At 44.6% G+C, this 18,839-nt stretch overlaps 1 protein-coding gene across 2 annotated transcripts in view; it reads left to right on the forward strand.

The window, feature by feature from the left end:
* The window catches only part of bcas3 (BCAS3 microtubule associated cell migration factor), a 464,427-nt gene that overhangs the window by 118,267 nt on the left and 327,321 nt on the right, over positions 1-18,839 (forward strand). For both annotated transcript variants that reach the window (XM_079246567.1, XM_079246566.1), the window contains exon 15: positions 7,766-8,108. In XM_079246567.1, the coding sequence (XP_079102693.1) occupies positions 7,766-8,108 (343 nt within the window). The remainder of the gene's footprint in view (positions 1-7,765; positions 8,109-18,839) is intronic.

An 18,839-nucleotide genomic window follows, 5' to 3' on the forward strand; every position in this document is an offset into this window, starting at 1 on the left:
GGATTATTGACTGGGACCCTCTCAGCCCGTCTGTAGTCCGACCGACTGCACACTGAGCCGGCTTTGATCTAATGCGCTGTAAACACTGGACGCCAGCTGCAGCACAGCGCTGTGGCAGAGGTTATCACCCTACACTCTCTCACATGCTCACAAACACACACTCACACTCAGAAACACAGCAGAGAGTGATAAAGTCTTCAGTTAGGTGGGTGGAGAGACGCCTTATCTGTCTCCAGCAACCAAACATGCGGCTGGCTGCCAGTGACCCGAGGCCAGGTAAACAGACCTGCAGCTGATAACAGCTGGATGAGGCAGAGCGGGGTGAGCTTTGTCACGGCGCAAACCAGAGAGCGCTAGTTGGCGAGTTTACAGAGGCGGGGCTTTACTGCGGTACTGCACGGACCTGCACCATCAGTGCTGATATGACTGGTTCAGGTGTAAAAATGAGGAAGATGAGCAGCTGGCACGTGCTTTTGAATGTATGAACTGATTATCAGCATTTGGACTCTCTCAGTTTCCTGGTTTGAAGAATTCAGACGTGTTTTTAACAGTTTTGATGTAAAGGTTGGAAAAGTTAACTTCATGAGTCCTACGTCTTCTGCCTCCTGTCTGAAATGACAACCCAAAGTAAAAACTAAGGCTCAATGTATAATCTGGTCTCCACAGAACGCTGAGACATGTCAGATTGCTGCACATCTGTCAGAGTCAACATATGTTACTGTGTCAGTAACGTCACCTGGAATACAGTAGAACATGTAAAAGTTACTTCCTCTTGCATAAAAACACATTACTTTCACAACAAAGCAGAAGATAACAGATTGGTTCAACTAGGAATGAGTAAAGTAATCCTAGGAATGAGTAAAGTAATTCTAGGAAGGAGTAAAGTAATCTTAGAAAGGAGTAAAGTAATCCTAGAAAGGAGTAAAGTAATCCTAGAAAGGAGTAAAGTAATCCTAGGAAGGAGTAAAGTAATCCTAGGAAGGAGTAAAGTAATCTTAGAAAGGAGTAAAGTAATCCTAGGAAGGAGTAAAGTAATCTTAGGAAGGAGTAAAGTAATCCTAGGAAGGAGTAAAGTAATCTTAGAAAGGAGTAAAGTAATCCTAGGAAGGAGTAAAGTAATCCTAGGAAGGAGTAAAGTAATCCTAGATAGGAGTAAAGTAATCCTAGGAATGAGTAAAGTAATTCTAGGAAGGAGTAAAGTAATCCTAGAAAGGAGTAAAGTAATCCTAGGAAGGAGTAAAGTAATCCTAGGAAGGAGTAACGTAATCTTAGAAAGGAGTAAAGTAATCCTAGAAAGGAGTAAAGTAATCCTAGGAAGGAGTAAAGTAATCTTAGGAAGGAGTAAAGTAATCCTAGAAAGGAGTAAAGTAATCCTAGGAAGGAGTAAAGTAATCTTAGAAAGGAGTAAAGTAATCCTAGAAAGGAGTAAAGTAATCCTAGGAAGGAGTAAAGTAATCTTAGGAAGGAGTAAAGTAATCTTAGAAAGGAGTAAAGTAATCTTAGAAAGGAGTAAAGTAATCCTAGGAAAGAGTAAAGTAATCTTAGAAAGGAGTAAAGTAATCCTAGGAAGGAGTAAAGTATTCCTAGGAAGGAGTAAAGTATTCCTAGGAAGGAGTAAAGTAATCTTAGAAAGGAGTAAAGTAATCCTAGGAAGGAGTAAAGTAATCCTAGGAAGGAGTAAAGTAATCCTAGGAAGGAGTAAAGTAATCTTAGAAAGGAGTAAAGTAATCCTAGGAAGGAGTAAAGTAATCTTAGAAAGGAGTAAAGTAATCCTAGGAAGGAGTAAAGTAATCTTAGAAAGGAGTAAAGTAATCCTAGGAAGGAGTAAAGTAATCCTAGGAAGGAGTAAAGTAATCTTAGAAAGGAGTAAAGTAATCCTAGGAAGGAGTAAAGTAATCCTAGGAAGGAGTAAAGTAATCTTAGAAAGGAGTAAAGTAATCCTAGGAAGGAGTAAAGTAATCTTAGAAAGGAGTAAAGTAATCCTAGGAAGGAGTAAAGTAATCTTAGAAAGGAGTAAAGTAATCCTAGGAAGGAGTAAAGTAATCTTAGAAAGGAGTAAAGTAATCCTAGGAAGGAGTAAAGTAATCCTAGGAAGGAGTAAAGTAATCTTAGAAAGGAGTAAAGTAATCCTAGAAAGGAGTAAAGTAATCCTAGGAAGGAGTAAAGTAATATGTGATGAGGATGATGATGTTCTACAGCAGAAGGTAAAAAATGAAGCTGAGGTGTATAATAGGTGATACCAGGTAAATATCTCAGGAAGCTATCAGATGATGATGATGGTGATGATGATGATGATGATGATGATGATGATGATGGTGATGAGGATGATGATGATGATGATGATGATGATGGTGATGAGGATGATGATGATGATGGTGATGAGGATGATGATGATGATGATGATGATGATGGTGATGAGGATGATGATGATGGTGATGAGGATGATGATGATGGTGATGAGGATGATGATGATGGTGATGAGGATGATGATGATGATGATGATGGTGATGATGGTGATGATGATGATGATGGTGATGAGGATGATGATGATGGTGATGAGGATGATGATGATGATGATGATGATGATGATGGTGATGATGGTGATGATGATGATGATGGTGATGAGGATGATGATGATGATGGTGGTGATGATGATGATGATGATGATGGTGATGAGGATGATGATGATGATGGTGGTGATGATGATGATGGTGATGAGGATGAGGATGATGATGATGATGATGATGGAGACCTCTGTCAACGGTCAGACTCAGGAGAAACCAGACACAGACGCCACATTCACCTTAGAAACACCATGAGACGAAGGTAGTTAATGATAGGAAGAGAAAATACTTCACTGTAAAACTTCCTTCATCTCCATGGAAACCAGCAAAAGAAAACACTGACTGTCCATGTGCTGATGCATAAAAACAAATTGATTACATCACCTATGCAGTGCTGACAGTATAACACCCCCGCCCCCCCCATCATGATTGTGTAATTCACTTCATCCATGACTCCCTTTGTGTGTGAGTTGTTTGTCCTCTTTCTTCGCTCTTATTCCTCTTTCCATCTTTGTCACATTCCCATCATTCCTTCCGAGGTCCTCTCAGGTGAACCGAGCTGCGAGTCTTCCTCACTGATTCAGAGAGAAAAACAGAAGCATTAATCACGCCTCGCTGATCTTTCTGTGTCATGGGTTTCATCAAGTGTCGTGTTTGAGGACAGGAGCAGGACCTTTCCAGCATCTCAGGAATGTGCTACCTCTACATCAACACCTCCACATCATGTGACTTAAATGTAGATGCATTCCACGTTGGGAAGATAAGCCTGAGTATGTGCACGGCGGCTGCGTTGCTAACGTTCAGGTTCTCCTCCACCTGATCAGAACGGCTTGACAGTAAAATCTTACAGTTGCAGCTCTGGCAGGTCTATTACGGCCAATTACAACTCACACAAAGTCGCTCTTTATCAGTTCTGAGCCATCCCTAATCAGCCCCAGCAGAGGTCAGGACTCCTCTTTCACTCATCTTTGTGAAGTAGAGTAACCGTCTGGTATGCAGAGGATGCCCCATTAACTGTCATTGCTGGGAACAATTACCCAGTGTGACCTGGCAGGAGATTAGAAAGGCCTACAGGTACAGAACTGTCTGTCTGACTGGCTCACCAAAGAGTTTGGCATTCCTCATCTTAACTTTCTCCGAGACCTTTGGCTGTCACTCAGTCCTCTCCGTGTTCCCAAGCTTTGCTTTTCCCCCCTCCCACGCCAGTCAGCACGCAGACATGATGTTTTCAGGACAGCCTCAGTTATCACATGATGAGGCTGTAATGGTGGAAAGTTCATACTGGTGAGTGGGACTGGAGAGGCTCATGGGGGGCTAAGCGAACCAGTAAACAGAGTGGAGGCGGTCTGGTGGTTTACACCGGGTTTGTGGGACCTGGACGTTTGTGTGGGGTCCACCGGCTGCCACTCGGGTGTAGAACTGCTGACTTTAAGGTGTTTACAGTCATTATGTTGTTTTTGCCAACGTGAAGGAAGTTAGCGTGCAGCGCCGTCCAGACGCCGTCTGTGTTGTGGGACGGGACTTTAACCATCACACCTGCAGGTCTTCCATACTTTTCCCACCATGCAGCCACTCATGGCGTCACACACAAGCGGTTATTGTCTACAGTGATAAATGAACTGGCGATGCGACTGGTGAAGACCAGAGTCTGAGAGCATGAAACGCTGCTGTCAGGTCAGGTGATGCTGCAGGTTGCAAGCTGTCCAGAAAAAATGGAGAAATGGCGTCAAGAGGGCAAAGACGCAGTGTGGACAGACACCATGGCCGCTTCTCTGACCCCAGAGACTCCCGTCGGCTGTGGACTAGAGACCTTCCTCCTCTACCCATGTGCCTCGACGACCCCTTCCTGCCAGACCAGTTCAGCATCTTTACTTCAGGACAGCGGCCCCATCAGGCACTGGAGGCCTCACCCGAACCCAGAAACCAGTTCATCCAGCTTTCAACAGCTGAAGTGGAAAAACCCTGGCCAGCGTTAACCCACGAGAGGCTGCAGGGCCTGAGAGCATCCCTGACCCGGTCCTCAGAAACTGGATGTCACGACAGACCTTTTCAGCTTTTCTCTGAGACAGACGGTGGGGCCAAAGTGTGTCAAGAGTCCCAACAAAGTCCGGCTGCCAAAGTAGTCCAGCCTAGAAAACTGAATGACTTTGTGACCCATACACCTGTGTTCCACCTGTGCTGAATAAATGCTCGTCATGCAGCACTTAACTCACTGTCCCCCCACTAGCTTACACCCTCTGCAGCTTGTAAACGGAGCAAACCGCCTTCTCCACCACACTCCACCTCATCCTGTCGCACCTGGAAAGGAGCACTAAGTCAGAGGACTCTGGCTCCACTGGAGAGCTTTTAGCACCGTCATCCCGCCTCAGCTGGCCAACAAGCTGCGTTTGCTGAACATCAGGACCAGTCCCGGTGTCGCCCTCCCCCACTCTGCCTTCTCACAGCTTTTACACACATCATTAAAGATGCAGATGAACTGGGATTGGTCTCACCAGGCAGAGACCAGGTAGCCCTATGTGGAGAGAGAAGGAGATGGTGGTGGAGGTCTGGGGAGCGCACACACAGACCCCTCAACATCCACAGTGAGGGTCGGCATTGTTAGATTCCTCTGGGTCCCTCCAGGCAGACAACCTGTCACCTGACACCTTCGTTAAAAAGTCCCGTCAGCGACTCCACCCTGTGGAAGCATGTCTCCATAAGGAACATCTCACCACCTTCTGTAACAGTTGCAAGCATCCTCTCCTCGAGTCTCATCTGCATGTTTACTGACTGCAGAGGGCAGAAGGAACGGCAGCGATGCATCACTGGCCTGGAGAATAAATACCACCTGCTGGATGTCCATAAGAACTGCTGTATCAGCAGTTTTTTAGCATTTCTCACTTTTCTTTTGTGTAGTTCATCTGCACATCATTCTCTCACGTCTGAAACACACACACACACACTGTTTCCATGTTTCCACACGTCTTCCTGCTACTATCTACCTGCTGTCCTCACTGCAGCACCTCCACCTCAGCTGCATCCCAAACGTCTTCCTGGCTTTATTCCAGCCATAGAGGATCATTATTTTCCTGCTTTTCTCATCACTTGTTGATCTTTACCTGCTCCTGATTGGACGTTACCGTCAGTTTAAGCTCTCTGATTGGTGGAAAGTCTGACAGGAAGTGTCTTCATCATCATGTCCAGGTGAAAACAGAGGTCTCTTAGCAACATGGTAGTGATGGTGATGAAGATGTGATAAATAATGGTGGATTTACCATCTAGAGTCTCTGAATAAACACTACATGTTGTGTCTGGATTGTAAACCTCCTGGACGGATAGAAACCTCCGTAGACCAGCTGGAGGATCACTTGACCATCCCAGTTCCACGCTGCTGGTCCTGAGACGGTGATGATACGAGGCGGCGCCTGGGTCCGCTGGAGATCTTTTTAAACTGCTTTTTAAGGGTTAATAGCGCGCCGTATGACGGCTGCTGTTTCAGTGTTCAGACAGCAATCAGTTGGTCACCTCTGTCCTTTGTCTTTGTTCATTTACACTCCTCTTAGCTTGTATTGTCTCCTGCAGCCTTTCTGTCTGCTCTGCTGCGTGTCTGACGTGCTCCGGGAGATCCTATCTCCTCAAGTGCCTGCTCTCTAAGAGGAGCACCAACAAAGGAGGCCGTCACCTTCCCTGTTTTTTCTGAGTCATTTACAGGTTTTTACCACCCACAGGGTTCAGATCAGATGGTCACCCTTTAAAAGGAGTTGTTGTCTGATCTCCGTACCTGTTTGGTGCTGTCAGGTGCCTCAGACAGATTAGTCTGCCTGAGATAAACACCTCAGACACGCTAATGTTTGCTGGAGCTAGATACTGGTGGTGAAACTGAAAGGCTTGTGTGTGTTTCCTGCAGGGTTCATTCTGAAAAGCTGAAAAAAGGAAAGTAAATGTGCACGAACAAACCCTGTACGTGCACACAGTCCCTGTTAATTGTCTGGAAGGAAATTTCTCTTCACTGGAAAGTACTGATGCAACCATATGGCAACATTCAGGAGGGCCGACATTTATACACACATGACAGTAAAAAGTAACGTGGCTACAGTGCAAAATGTTTCTATCTGTTCAGCAAAAACCTCCTAAACTAATAATATAATCTGATATCTATAAATAGTCAATAATACACACCGTATTGATTTTAACCTGTTGTTGCAAATTTGCTCTAAATCATTTTGTAACATTTTATATTTTTATCAATTTGTTTTGTACTGAGTCTTTTGTATGTTCTTGTTTTGATATTAATTTTAACTTTAACTTCATATTATTTAATATTTATTAATTGTGTTTTGTATTTCCTGGATTTTTTCCCTTTTTAAAAAAAAAAAAAAACTTATTTAGTTTTTAACTCATTGATTCATTAATTTTCCAAACCGCTCAGTAAGATGACACATCGTGGGGAAGCTGGAGCCTATCCCAGCAGGCTTTGGACGAACGGCGGGTACACCCTGGACAGCTCGCCAGTCCATCTCAGGGCATTTAGTTTTTCACTTAAGTGTAAATAAATAAAGGCATTAAATGATGTTTTATTAAGACAAGCTGTGCCAAAAAATGCAAATTAAAGACCTGTCAACTGTTTATTTAAATAAAGTTACATTATGTCAGTACATTAGAATATTAGCCGTGTACAAACGGCCAGATTTAGATCAGTACAATCTAAATTATATTAAGAATTTACATTATAATTAATGTCCAGGCGCTCCTGAAGATGTGGTCCAGTTCGTTTTATGGTTGTAAGGCGATTATCTGCTGAGGTGGTTTCACCGTTTACAGACGTCAGACATGCAAATGCAGCTGTTGTCTCTGTTGTCTCGGCGTGAGCTGAAGCAAAGCCAGACTTCTAGAGCACACGGAAACCCCGGAGCTCTGGAAGCGGACTATGAGGCAGATGTCCAGGTGGGACTGGGGGAGCTTGACTGGAGCGTGGAGTTTCTTCCGCTGTAACCTGGGATGGAACAGGTGGACAGTTGTTCCAGGATCAGCGTCTGTGTCCTGTTGAAGTCGTCACACGTTGAGGATTGATGCACCGTGTCAGTAGTTCCTGCAGTGGAGCTTCTCCTGCATGTTATGATGAAAGTCGCTGACGATGTGTTCAGACGTATAAACTGTCTAAGAATGTTCTCATCTCCGGTGTTTTCTCCTCTCTACCTGTTCCCCCTCTGGTCTTTTTCCAGGTGCAGGACATGTGTTTCAGCCAGGACAGTCGCTGGGTGGCCATCAGCACCCTCCGTGGCACCACCCACGTCTTTCCCATCAACCCTTACGGTGGTGCGCCGTGTGCCCGCACCCATATGTCCCCGCGGGTGGTGAACCGGATGTCCCGCTTCCAGAAGAGCGCTGGCCTGGAGGAGATCGAGCAGGAGCTGAACAGGGCGGCTGCATTAGGAGGAGGAGGAGGAGGAGGAACTGGGGGTATTGGAGGAAGCAGCTGCATCCTGGGTGGAGGAGGAGGAATTGGAGGCCGATGTAGTCCCATACCTGGCTTGTCCAGCAGCCCCTCGGGGTCCCCGTTACACGGTAAGGAGCTGGAGGGATGCAAGGAAGGAGCATGACATGTCTTTGGGTATTTCATGGTGGCATCTTGGTAAACACCAGGAGTTCTTCAGACCGCCACAACATGTCCTCTGACACCTTTATTTATTTCACCATTATTTATTTATGGTGTTTACACTTCTCAGAAGGAAACACACACGTTGACATCAGGAACAGTTAGATGTGAGGAAGTCAGCGGTGCGCATCAGGGCTGGAAGCGCTACGTGTTCATGTAAAACCCGGACCTGCGTCGGCATGGAACAAGCCGGCAGCTTGCAGCGTACCCAGGTTAGAGACCATTTCAAGCCTATTCTGGTGTTACTGGAGACTTTTAGAGACCCTGATGTGAAAGCATGTAACGTTCTGACTCAGTGAGGCGCAGTTGTGGCGTAGCAGCGCTGGTCCTTCGCCACCGTCAGAGCAGATGTTCGCCTCTGCACCCAGACTCAGCATGACCAGCACATACGTGCAGCTGCCGCTGGCTGACCCCGCCTGCCTTACAGTCCGATATTAACGGAGATTGGAGACCAGTACCGGCATGGACTGGGAACCCTGGCAGAATTGGAGCTGGGGTACCCCCGACCACCACAGCAGCAGTGGCCTAGCCTGGCGAGTCAGACTCTGTCACTGTACCGGCGTAGAGTCTGTGGACTCACTCGCATCAACGGATTTATAGCGCAGAATAAACCAGTCAGAAAAATGGCGGACGTGACGTCAGTGAAGCGGCAGCCTACAATGTCTGGAAGTTCAGGAGAGCGAACGCAGCAGAGGAAAATAAACATGGCGTGAAGTAGAGAAGACATGAATGACCTGAGTCGTCGTTGCTGTGAGAACCTGAGGCTACATGGCGTTAGCCGCATCTCGCTGTTGCTTTTCTAACCTAATCGTGGAAGAAACGAACTCCTGCTGCGTCTGTGCGGAAACATCTGGAATGTTTTGGAGAATACGTGGTGACGCAAGGCAAGAGACAAGAGTCTCCTCAGATCAACCAATCAGAGTGGTCGGCTTTTTTTCAGGTGAATCTCCGTGAAGGGGGGGGGGGAACTCCAGACTGAGTCGCTCCATACTGAATACGCTCCAGTCTGGCATACCAGGCTACCGGTCCTCAACTTTCCGGCTTTTTAGCAGTTTTTATTGTATAGAGTGATGCATCACCGTGGCAACAGAAACCACCAGCAGTAAACACCAGTAAACATGTTCCAGTCCAGTAACAATCTGTCTGTGACTCCTTCCAGTGCAGGGCTTCTGGATCATTCTGTGGTGTAGGAACAGATTAAACCAGGATTATCTGGCGGCCACCACACTGAAAACGGTTTAGCGCAGAGTTTTTGTGTATTTACACTTTTATTTAAATGATTTAATCTCATATTTCTAATATTTTTATATCAATAACACTAAACTCAGCATGCACATGCTGAGTTTGTTTATGCCTCGGCTGCTGTAAACAAAACCATTTAACAAACATGCAACACGATCCAGACTTTTGACAATTAAACGCTTCTGTTCGTCAGTTTTACCTTCTATGAGATGAAATATTTCTCCTAAAACTGATGAAATCTCTAAATCAGTATTTGCAGCTCTGCACATTCAGTCCCTGATTAAATGTTAAAGCGTGTCCACAGTCAGCATTTCTGCACTTGTGTGTGTTTGTGTGTGTGTTTTTGCCTTTCCAGTGACGGGTCATGGCGTGAGCTCGTTTCCAGGGAATCTGTTCTGTCTGCCAGAACTTTGTCTCTCTTGTTTGTCAAACACCATTGCAGGCCAGTCACACCGCGTACCGAGCTGACACAGACATCCACGTTGTGTCAGCTGCACCGTTTAACCCCAGAGGTGTCACTCTCAGAGAAAAATGTGACAGTTGTCATTAGTGCTTCCAGGACGGCTCCTGCGCTCTGATTGGTTGCTGCAGCAGAGGCCGGACTGGGCCCAGGACTCGGTAAACACTTCACAGAACCCAATGTTTGCTAACTAACCAGTCAGAGACTTTGTCCAACAGTTTCACAGCCAAACACGCTTTGTGAGATTGTTTTCAGCTAACTGGAGTGGAAACCAGTTCAGGATCAAAGTGTAGCTGTGGGAGGAACATGGAACGATAGAAGTCGTTCCTCTGGATGTTAGGTGAAGGCGTCAGACCCTTCCATGAACCGGAGCCTTCTGGGCAGTTACAGGACGACTACCTGGACTTTCCAGAAGCGCTCAGACTTCCAGAGCTCGCTCCCAATGTTGCAGACATGCCGTATCTCATTCTGGATGTTTCTCATCTTCCACTGCCTTTCATTAAACTTCATCGCAGTTTGAGATGATATTTAACATTTTGAATATTTAGTGTTTATTGCTTATTAAAACGACTGCACCTTTGGGTTGGTTTATGTGATATAATGTTTCATTAGACGCTAAATAATGGTAAGTGTCTCGCGTCTGCAAGCTTCTCCTCCAACAGTCCAATCAGCATTTACTGCTAGTCTAATGAATATTTCAGTGTGTGACCATTGCATTCAATTCTACAAACAGCTCCGATTTATCACTCAAAGAAACTGATTAAATTAGATTTTTTTTTTTCTTTATATTTGGAAAATCTACGGTTTATTCACACACACCATGCAGCTTTAGCCATGCATGGTGGTTAGCGCTGACAGGAAGTAGATTCCTGTTCCCTGATTCGTCAACCGTTCAGAGAAACGACGTCCTGGAAATAACATTTTTAATTAGCAACAAAAGCGTTTATTTATCCAACACAAAGAGGCTAAATGTACACATTATTAGGCATTATTGTTGACAAATCCCACATGTTCCTGAACATTCCTGATCATTTACATTCAGAAATGCCCTCATTGACCAAATATGGTCAAAACACACCTGTTTCTGAATTACCTGGGAACTGATTGTGTGGAACTGAGGAAAGATCTCTGCTACCTTTCTGTCCTGTGTTGGACTTGACGAAACCTCACACTGAGCAGAACCTGTATCAATTAAGTTGTCTTTGACTTTCACACTTTCAACTGTTTCTTCACAACGATGTGAAGAATCATCGATCATCTTTGGAAGCTTGTGCAGCATTCTGCTCTGGATGATAAGATCCAGTGGCTCCAGACTTATTCCCAGTACAGAACCAGAGTTCCCATTACAGAACCAGAGATATTCCCAGAGGTATTCCAGCACAAAACCAGTTTTATTCCCAGTTCAGAACCAGAGTTAATCCCAGTTTGGAACCAGCTTTCCGTTTGTTCAGTCTCATTAAGTCTTGGTTCTGGTTCTGGTTCTGGTGCCACAGCAGATACAAGAGACCGAAGTGAGACATCAAATATCTCATCTTCCTCCAGTTCTTTCTTCTAGATGCTTCTGTTTCCGGTCCAGTCTGTTGTCCAACTGAACTCTGAGGCTCCTGCCTTCCTCCACCACTTCTCCCACCATCTAGCCTGTTTGCTCTTGTATTCTCCTTCCAGTGCCATGTCCAGGAAGCACCAGCAGTGCATAAAAAGCTGTGCATGTCCACCTCCTGTCAGCTGTCTGCTGATTGTCTCATTGCGGTGTGCACGTGAAGTCTTAGAGCAGTTTACACACACATCAGAGTCCAGGTGTGTTCATGCAGCCACGTCTCAGTGTAGCTCATAATACATAATACTTCCAGACTTTGTTACCACTTCTAGCTCATCATCTTGACGGCTAGCAATGTGACGTCACCCATCAGAATGCTTGGAACAAACTGAACTTTGTCTTCAACTATGAGATCTGGTGTGTAGTTTACTGATCATACTGGTTTTAGAGAGCTTCATCGGTTGATCTCTCCAGTAAAGAACTGTTAGGTTGCCTTGGAAACTCTTCATACTGAATACTCATCACACTCATTTTACACTCATCACTCTAAAGAGTTAAAATGCTACATAGAAACCACTTTTCCTCATAAAACAACCAAAAAACCAAACAAGTTGACTGTTTATAAATGGCGCCATGATGGCGGGACGGTCATGTAAACTGGATAAAGCTGGTATAGAATCTGGATGAATGATGTCGAGATGAAGATATGTCAGATTTTAGGAACCTTATTCTGCTTTAATACACTGATACGTCTCTCTCCTGCTCAGCGAATCATTTTACTGATACATAAATAGTCCATATTTTCATCCGCCACCCCCCACACGCCCTCACCCTGTCCAACAGCGCCCTTATTTCCGCTTCTTCTAGTCGTCCTTGTCTAGACCCAGACACCCCCGTAACCTCTGCACTAAAATACACACATTCCTCCAGAGGGAAAAAATAAGCCATCAAACATTAAAAGGGTCTCAGTCTTTGGAAACTGCACTGCGATGAGAGATAGAAGGGGGGCAGAAACATCAAAGTGGGGACTAGGAGAAAGTGAATAAGCAAAGTAATGAGGTGCAATTGTGAAGAATGAAGGAGAGATAGAATGGAGGGGATAAAGTTGGAGGGAGGTGCTGCAAGAGGAGAGAAAGATAAGTTTGTATAGTAGCAGCGCTGAAAGCCGGGGTCCCGGGGAGCACCATCGTAAATCACACGGTTGTTTCAAAGTAGAACATTAGGGCCACCTGTCAACAATTAGTCTTCACAGTGATACGTAGCAGAGGGTGTGTGCTTTTAAAGAAGGTAAACCAACTACAGAAGTGATCATCTTTGTGGTCAAAGAAATGGGTCCGAATCATTTAGAAAAAAAGGAAAAAACTAAATATACCTGAAGTATTTTGCCATATACTGTTGTCCAGGTTTTATTATGTATGCAAGAGAAAAGAAGCTGCCTTCTGTATTAACTGTGGACTGTATGCGGTTGTGTGTGTATGCTGAGGTATAGAAGTACATGGAGCAGTCAAGAAATAACTACAAGAGTGTTGTATTATTACGGTCAATTTACTGTCCACTGAACAAAAAAAATGATCTAGTTAGTACTTTTCAGCTCCGTTTCGGTGTAGATGTACAGGTTTATACTGGACTGAAGAAATAATGGACAGAATAATTGATTTTCTTTTTTTTGCTCCTTAACGAAAACAAAAACATGTTTGCATGGAAGTGCAGTTTATTATGATGTGATATGTCAGAATTATTGTAATGCCAATATCCACCAGGATGCAGGGTTTAACCATGTGGTAATTAAGTCTTTGATACTTTACGAAAAAAATATGGTACACAAAACAGCTGAAGCTAAAAGCTGTTGGGAGCTGATGTTAGAGCTGTTAGCTGCTGATGTTAGAGCTGTTAGCTGCTGATGCTAAAACTGTTAGCCGCTGATGTTAGAGCTGTTAGCCGCTGATGTTAGAGCTGTTAGCTGCTGATGCTAAAACTGTTAGCCGCTGATGTTAGAGCTGTTAGCCGCTGATGTTAGAGCTGTTAGCCGCTGATGCCAGAACTGTTAGCCGCTGATGTTAGAGCTGTTAGGCGCTAATGTTAGAACTGTTAGCCGCTGGTGTTAGAGCTGTTAACTGCTGATGTTAGAGCTGTTAACTGCTGATGTTAGAGCTGTTAGCTGCTGATATTAGCGGTTTTAGCTGATGATGCTAAAGCTGTTAGCTGCTGATGTTAGAGTTTTTAGCTACTGATGTTAGAACTGTTAGCTGCTGATGTTAGAGCTGTTAGCTACTGATGTTAGAACTGTTAGCTGCTGATGCTAGAGCTGTTAGCTGCTGATATTTGAGGTTTTAGCTGATGCCAGAGCTGTTAGCTTCTGATGCTAGAGCTGTTAGCCGCTGATGTTAAAGCTGTTGGTTTTAATTGCTGTGGCCCACACTAGGCTGGATTTTCGTTAGCACTACTTGTTACTATTCCTCGAGAAAGAACAAATAATTTTCACTTATCCTCAACCCTCCTAGCACTTCTGCTCTATGTTCCCTTGTAGATATCACAGACAAGTTAGTCCACAGTATAATGACGCTAATACCATGTTTGATGCTAACTGCTTGTGTGTGCACCCACCCATTCTATACCGACTCCCTCAGCATCATGGTTTTGTTTTCACTGCGACATACACGCCCGGCTGTGAGATCTTATATAAACAGACTTTTCTCATGTCAAGGTCGACTGGTGAAGGTAAGGAGTACCAGCTCTCAGTCACAGGTGTCACAACAAAGGGTCTAAATAAACTGAATATTTTGGTTCTTTGTTATTAATAGATTAACAGATGCTCCAAAAACCTGTTTGGCCATGTCATTGAGCAGGATTACGCAGGTTTATGGGTTAATAAAAACAAATGGGCTTGATCTTTGTGATTTCGATATAGTCTCGAACTGTAGACAAATTCATAACAAACAAGGACACTATTGTTGTTTAGAAAGACCAAACAAAATAAATAAATAGACATGTCTAAATACAAATCCACTTTTAGATCAGATTCAATCAGCTGCAACATCTTTTTATTGCCATCAGCAGAGATTAGAGACATAATGAGCTGCTTTTGCTTTTTCTTTGTCGCCTGACAAACCAAACTCTTGAGATGAGCTCAGGAGCCACAACAAGTTTCTTCTCACCCTCTGCAGTGAGTTTATGTATATCTGATGGACACCCACCAACACGCGTTTCCTGCAGCAGGCCATTATCAGTTCAGCAGTCTGATCGCCACAGTAAGGTCATTCGCTGTTGTGTGCCTGTTAGCTTGAAGATAAATAGCCTCTGAAGCTTCCTGCTACATGTAAATTTAGAAAAGCTGTCCCCTCCTCCAGCACTCATGTCACCAGTGTTGATAAAAAGTCCATAATTTGTGCAGTTTCCCCGGACGCAAACACATTGAGTCACATTTGCTTTGTGTCTGCCTTCCGCCTGTTTTTGTGAGGCGAGTGTGAATTTTGGGCAGTGAAGGCGGTTTTCTTCGGTTGGCAGCGAGCGGCAGGGTGAGGCAGGCCGGGGCTTGGCCACCTAGCCACAACAGCTGCTCTGTGATTGTCGCCAGTGAGGACAGCGTTGATTTTTGGGAAGGAACTGTAGAAAAGTACACATCCTTCTCAAAGCTGCCAGCCCAGGCCGCCGGCACACCTAAAAATAGAGGCTGCAATTGGCTGTCCTCTTGTCACTGTTAGAATCTGGGCTGGCTATTTATGGCCATGTATACAGTACAACTCCACCCCTTCATCACTTCACTGTTTCTGGGCCTTTTCTCTGTGCTATCAGTGTGTTTGGTGCTGACCCGTAACCTGTCTGCGGCCCGGTTCGTACCAGGCTGGATCAGGAAGAGCAGATCCTCTGAGCTGGGCAGGCTGAACCAGACACGTCCATGTTTTTGGCTTCTATAGGATCCAGACTGACTGGATCTTATTGATCCGTTTCGGTTGTGTTTTATGGATCTTTTGTAGCCTCCAGTGGCGTTGAAGTCCCCAGACGTCGCCTCTCGTTGCGACTCGGTGTGTGTGTTTGTTTCTTTTTGACGTCCTCGGCTGAGTTTGGTGTGTAGTGAACTCTTCTCTAAGTATGGAACATCAACACAGGGCTATTAGTCAGCGCAGCAGATTTGTTTCCTCACCAAGCAGAAGCCCCGGTGGTCCGATCACAGGCCATCTGGGCCCTGGCGCTGGTTCAGAGAAAGAGGGGGAGGCAAAAAACAAGGTGTGACGGGAAACTGTTAATTCACTTGTTGATAAAGGGACACTTCCTTTCTGCTATTAGAGGCTGACGGCTTGCTTATTTGGGTTTGGACTTTTGTTTTATCTCGCCCTCTCCCACCCCAAGCGCCCCCCCACCCTCCCACCAGCTCATCAGTCATCGTCCTGTGGTGAAAAATACCAACGCTTGGCTCAGGTCGATGCCAAGGAAGCATTACCTCATGAGCTGTGGTGTGTGACATGTGTAAACAAGGCCTCATGCTAACGCTGTTGCTTAAAGCGTTAGCATGCAGGAAGTGAAGTGCAGCACCGATTATTCAGCCGTGTGAGATTTGTAGCTGTGATGATGTCCACGACACTGGAAACTGGTTCTTCTCAGTTTATTATGATGAAATCTCATGTTGTCACACGGTAATGAGCAAAGCAGTCACATGACGAATCCTTCGTCTGGATTTTATGTCTACAACTTTATGTCTAGATACTGAAACTCTGGCGGAAGCTGGATCAGTGTGGAGACCTGAACATGTTTTCTGAGAACTGTTTTCCTCCCAGCAGGAGATCTGGAGCTGGGAGAGATCAGATGAGACTTAACTTTCATTCTTCCTCCATAAATAAATCATTTATCATCACAGACAGAAAGAAGAAGCTGAAATCAAGCTAAACAGAGAAACTTTAAAGACGACATTAAAGTTCATTTCTATTGTTTTCCTTCCTGAAATCATTCAAAACGTTTTTCTGTCATGTGAATAAATGATTGACACAACAAATAAATTGATTTTTAACAGAGAAAAGTGAAATTTTGCAGTTTAATGCAGTGAATTAGCTGTAGTTTGTAGCAAAGTGAACTTTACCAGTTTGGTTTTTCAGCTTTTTGCCCTCCAACGTTCATCTGGTTTATTTAAGATTAGAATGAATAACAAGCAGTTTAAAATGAAGTTATACCAACTGAATCTGTTTCATTGATACGTTACAGTGAGACAATGTTGACCTTTTACTCTGCTGGAAGCATTTTCATCAGGCAGTGCCAGGAAACGTGTGTGTGTGTGTGTGTGTGTGTGTGTGTGTGTGTGGAGCGGCGTTTCAGTACCGGGCTCGGCCTCTGTGTGGCGCTGTGTGGTCAGAGTTGCCAGCAGCACGCAGCGGCGCGGCTGCAGCTCTGAGAGGAGGAAGCTGTGAAGCCTGAGTTGTTGCTGGAAGGTTTCACCTTGATGCGAATCTGACAACAGGAAGAGAGGCATCGTCGGAGTTTTTATGAATGGTTGCTTCCACCGTGCAGCCGCCGGGTTCCTTCCACTCAGTCTGAGGACTTTCAGACAGAAATGTTCTTTTTATTCCTTATTACAGCATGACTAAGCAAACTCCTGTGATTTAACATTTATTCTTTATTTAACCTCATTTTCTCCTAAAGTTCTCAACTTAAACATGTTTCTTTTAGTAAATAAAATCATTTCCAGAAGGTGAAAAATAGAACAAAAATAAAATGTGTTGTTTTGTCAGACTGAAGAATAAATTGGTTGATATGAGGAAATGATTTATTTTCTGCTTGCCTTGCAGAGAGGAGGGCTCGGTACACGGTCGCAGATAAGGCAGCGTGTGTGTGTTGGTGTGTGTTCTGCAGGCTTCTCCCTGTGGTCGGCAGAGGAGCCAGAGCCCAGCTCGGCTTGAGTCAATAAACCAAGAGCTCAGCGCAAAACCACACTGCAATCGAACAAGCTGTTTACCCAGAAAATTAGCCTTCCCCTCTACTTTTCAGCCTTTTAAAGCAACCAAAAATACACAGTGCGAGGAATATGTATCTTGGCCCGCGTTCGGGCTTCACCAGAGACCTTCGTCCGTTTTATACCAACCCTAATAACTCAATCTGCACAACCACTAAACCCTCTTATCACCGGCCGCTCGCCGCTGCACTCATCATTATTTGATTTGCAAAATTGTAAGGTAGAGATAAAGAAATAAAGCTGGCTTGCTGTTACACACAGAAGGCCCTTGTGGCTTCCAGCTGATTGGCTAGCATGTGAAAAGTGCATGCTCTGAAAAGCCAAAGCCCAGAATCAATAGGTTTTAGGTCCTGCGTTGGCTTTGCAGCAGCATGTGGAGCTTCTTCGTGCTTTTTCTCCCATTTTCGTGTTTATCTGACAGGGAACGGCGGGTCCGGAGTCCTGTCAGCTCCAGTCTGCAGAAAGTTCTCATCATCAGCCAGAGTTCAGCATATTCTGCTCTACATTACATGTGAAATGCTTCACACTGCCTCCCATAAGCTCCTGCCATGTGAATTTATGTTGCAGTTATTAAAACCCGTGTGTGTGTGAAGCTGTTTGGCTATAAGCTCAGAGCTTTGCCTGTTTTAAATGAAAAAAAACAACAAACAGCTGAATAAAATCCCCTTCTTGTCCTCCTCTACGTCCCTGTTTTCTGGTTTCCCATCTAAGTGTTTCTGACACGCCGTTTATTTAAAGCAGGAAGTGAAAGGATCAAAGTGATGCAGCAGTTTGCAGTGTGTGTCGCGGCTCGGCGTACCTGCAGCAAGCGGCCTGGACTCAGGCTGAGCGTGGAACAGGAGAGACGTGATCCAGCGCAGCAAGAGGACAGAGCTGCTGCTTTCTGCAGGAGTCGTATGAAAACACCACGTCTGACGTCATGCTGCTTGTTGATAAGGACGTGCTGGTGGTGGGGGGGGGGGGGTAGCAGAACAGTTGTGTCATTATCCCCTCTCGCTCTCTTATTGTCTGCTCTCCATCAGACGATGGGGTCATTAAAGGAGATGCTTTTAGAGTGGGACTGATGCGGAGCGCTGCTTCCTCTGCTCTCTGATCTGGTTTTAATCACACACACTGACAAACTTCTCTGTTTCAGCTGAGATTAAAACATCAAGCGGTGTGCGACACATCCGTGTTGCTCAGGATGTGAAAGCAGATAAAGCAGAACTCAGAAGTAGCTGAGCGGCGCCGCTTTACAAAAACAAAACAGGATATTTTCATCCTCACATTTTCTGCTGTTTATTCATTTATTCATTATTTAATTTAATTAATCTGTCATGTTTAATTAACAGACTCATTGTGATCCCATTAATCACAGATTTAATTTAATTTATTTGTAGAACAAATATTTTAAATTTTGAAAAATATTTAATCCTATTTTTTAATCCTTAAAACTCAAATATATATAGTCATCCTTAAATGTA

This window comes from Telmatherina bonti, assembly GCF_933228915.1.
Source record: "Telmatherina bonti genome assembly, chromosome: 9".
Classification (NCBI taxonomy): Eukaryota; Metazoa; Chordata; class Actinopteri; order Atheriniformes; family Telmatherinidae; genus Telmatherina; species Telmatherina bonti.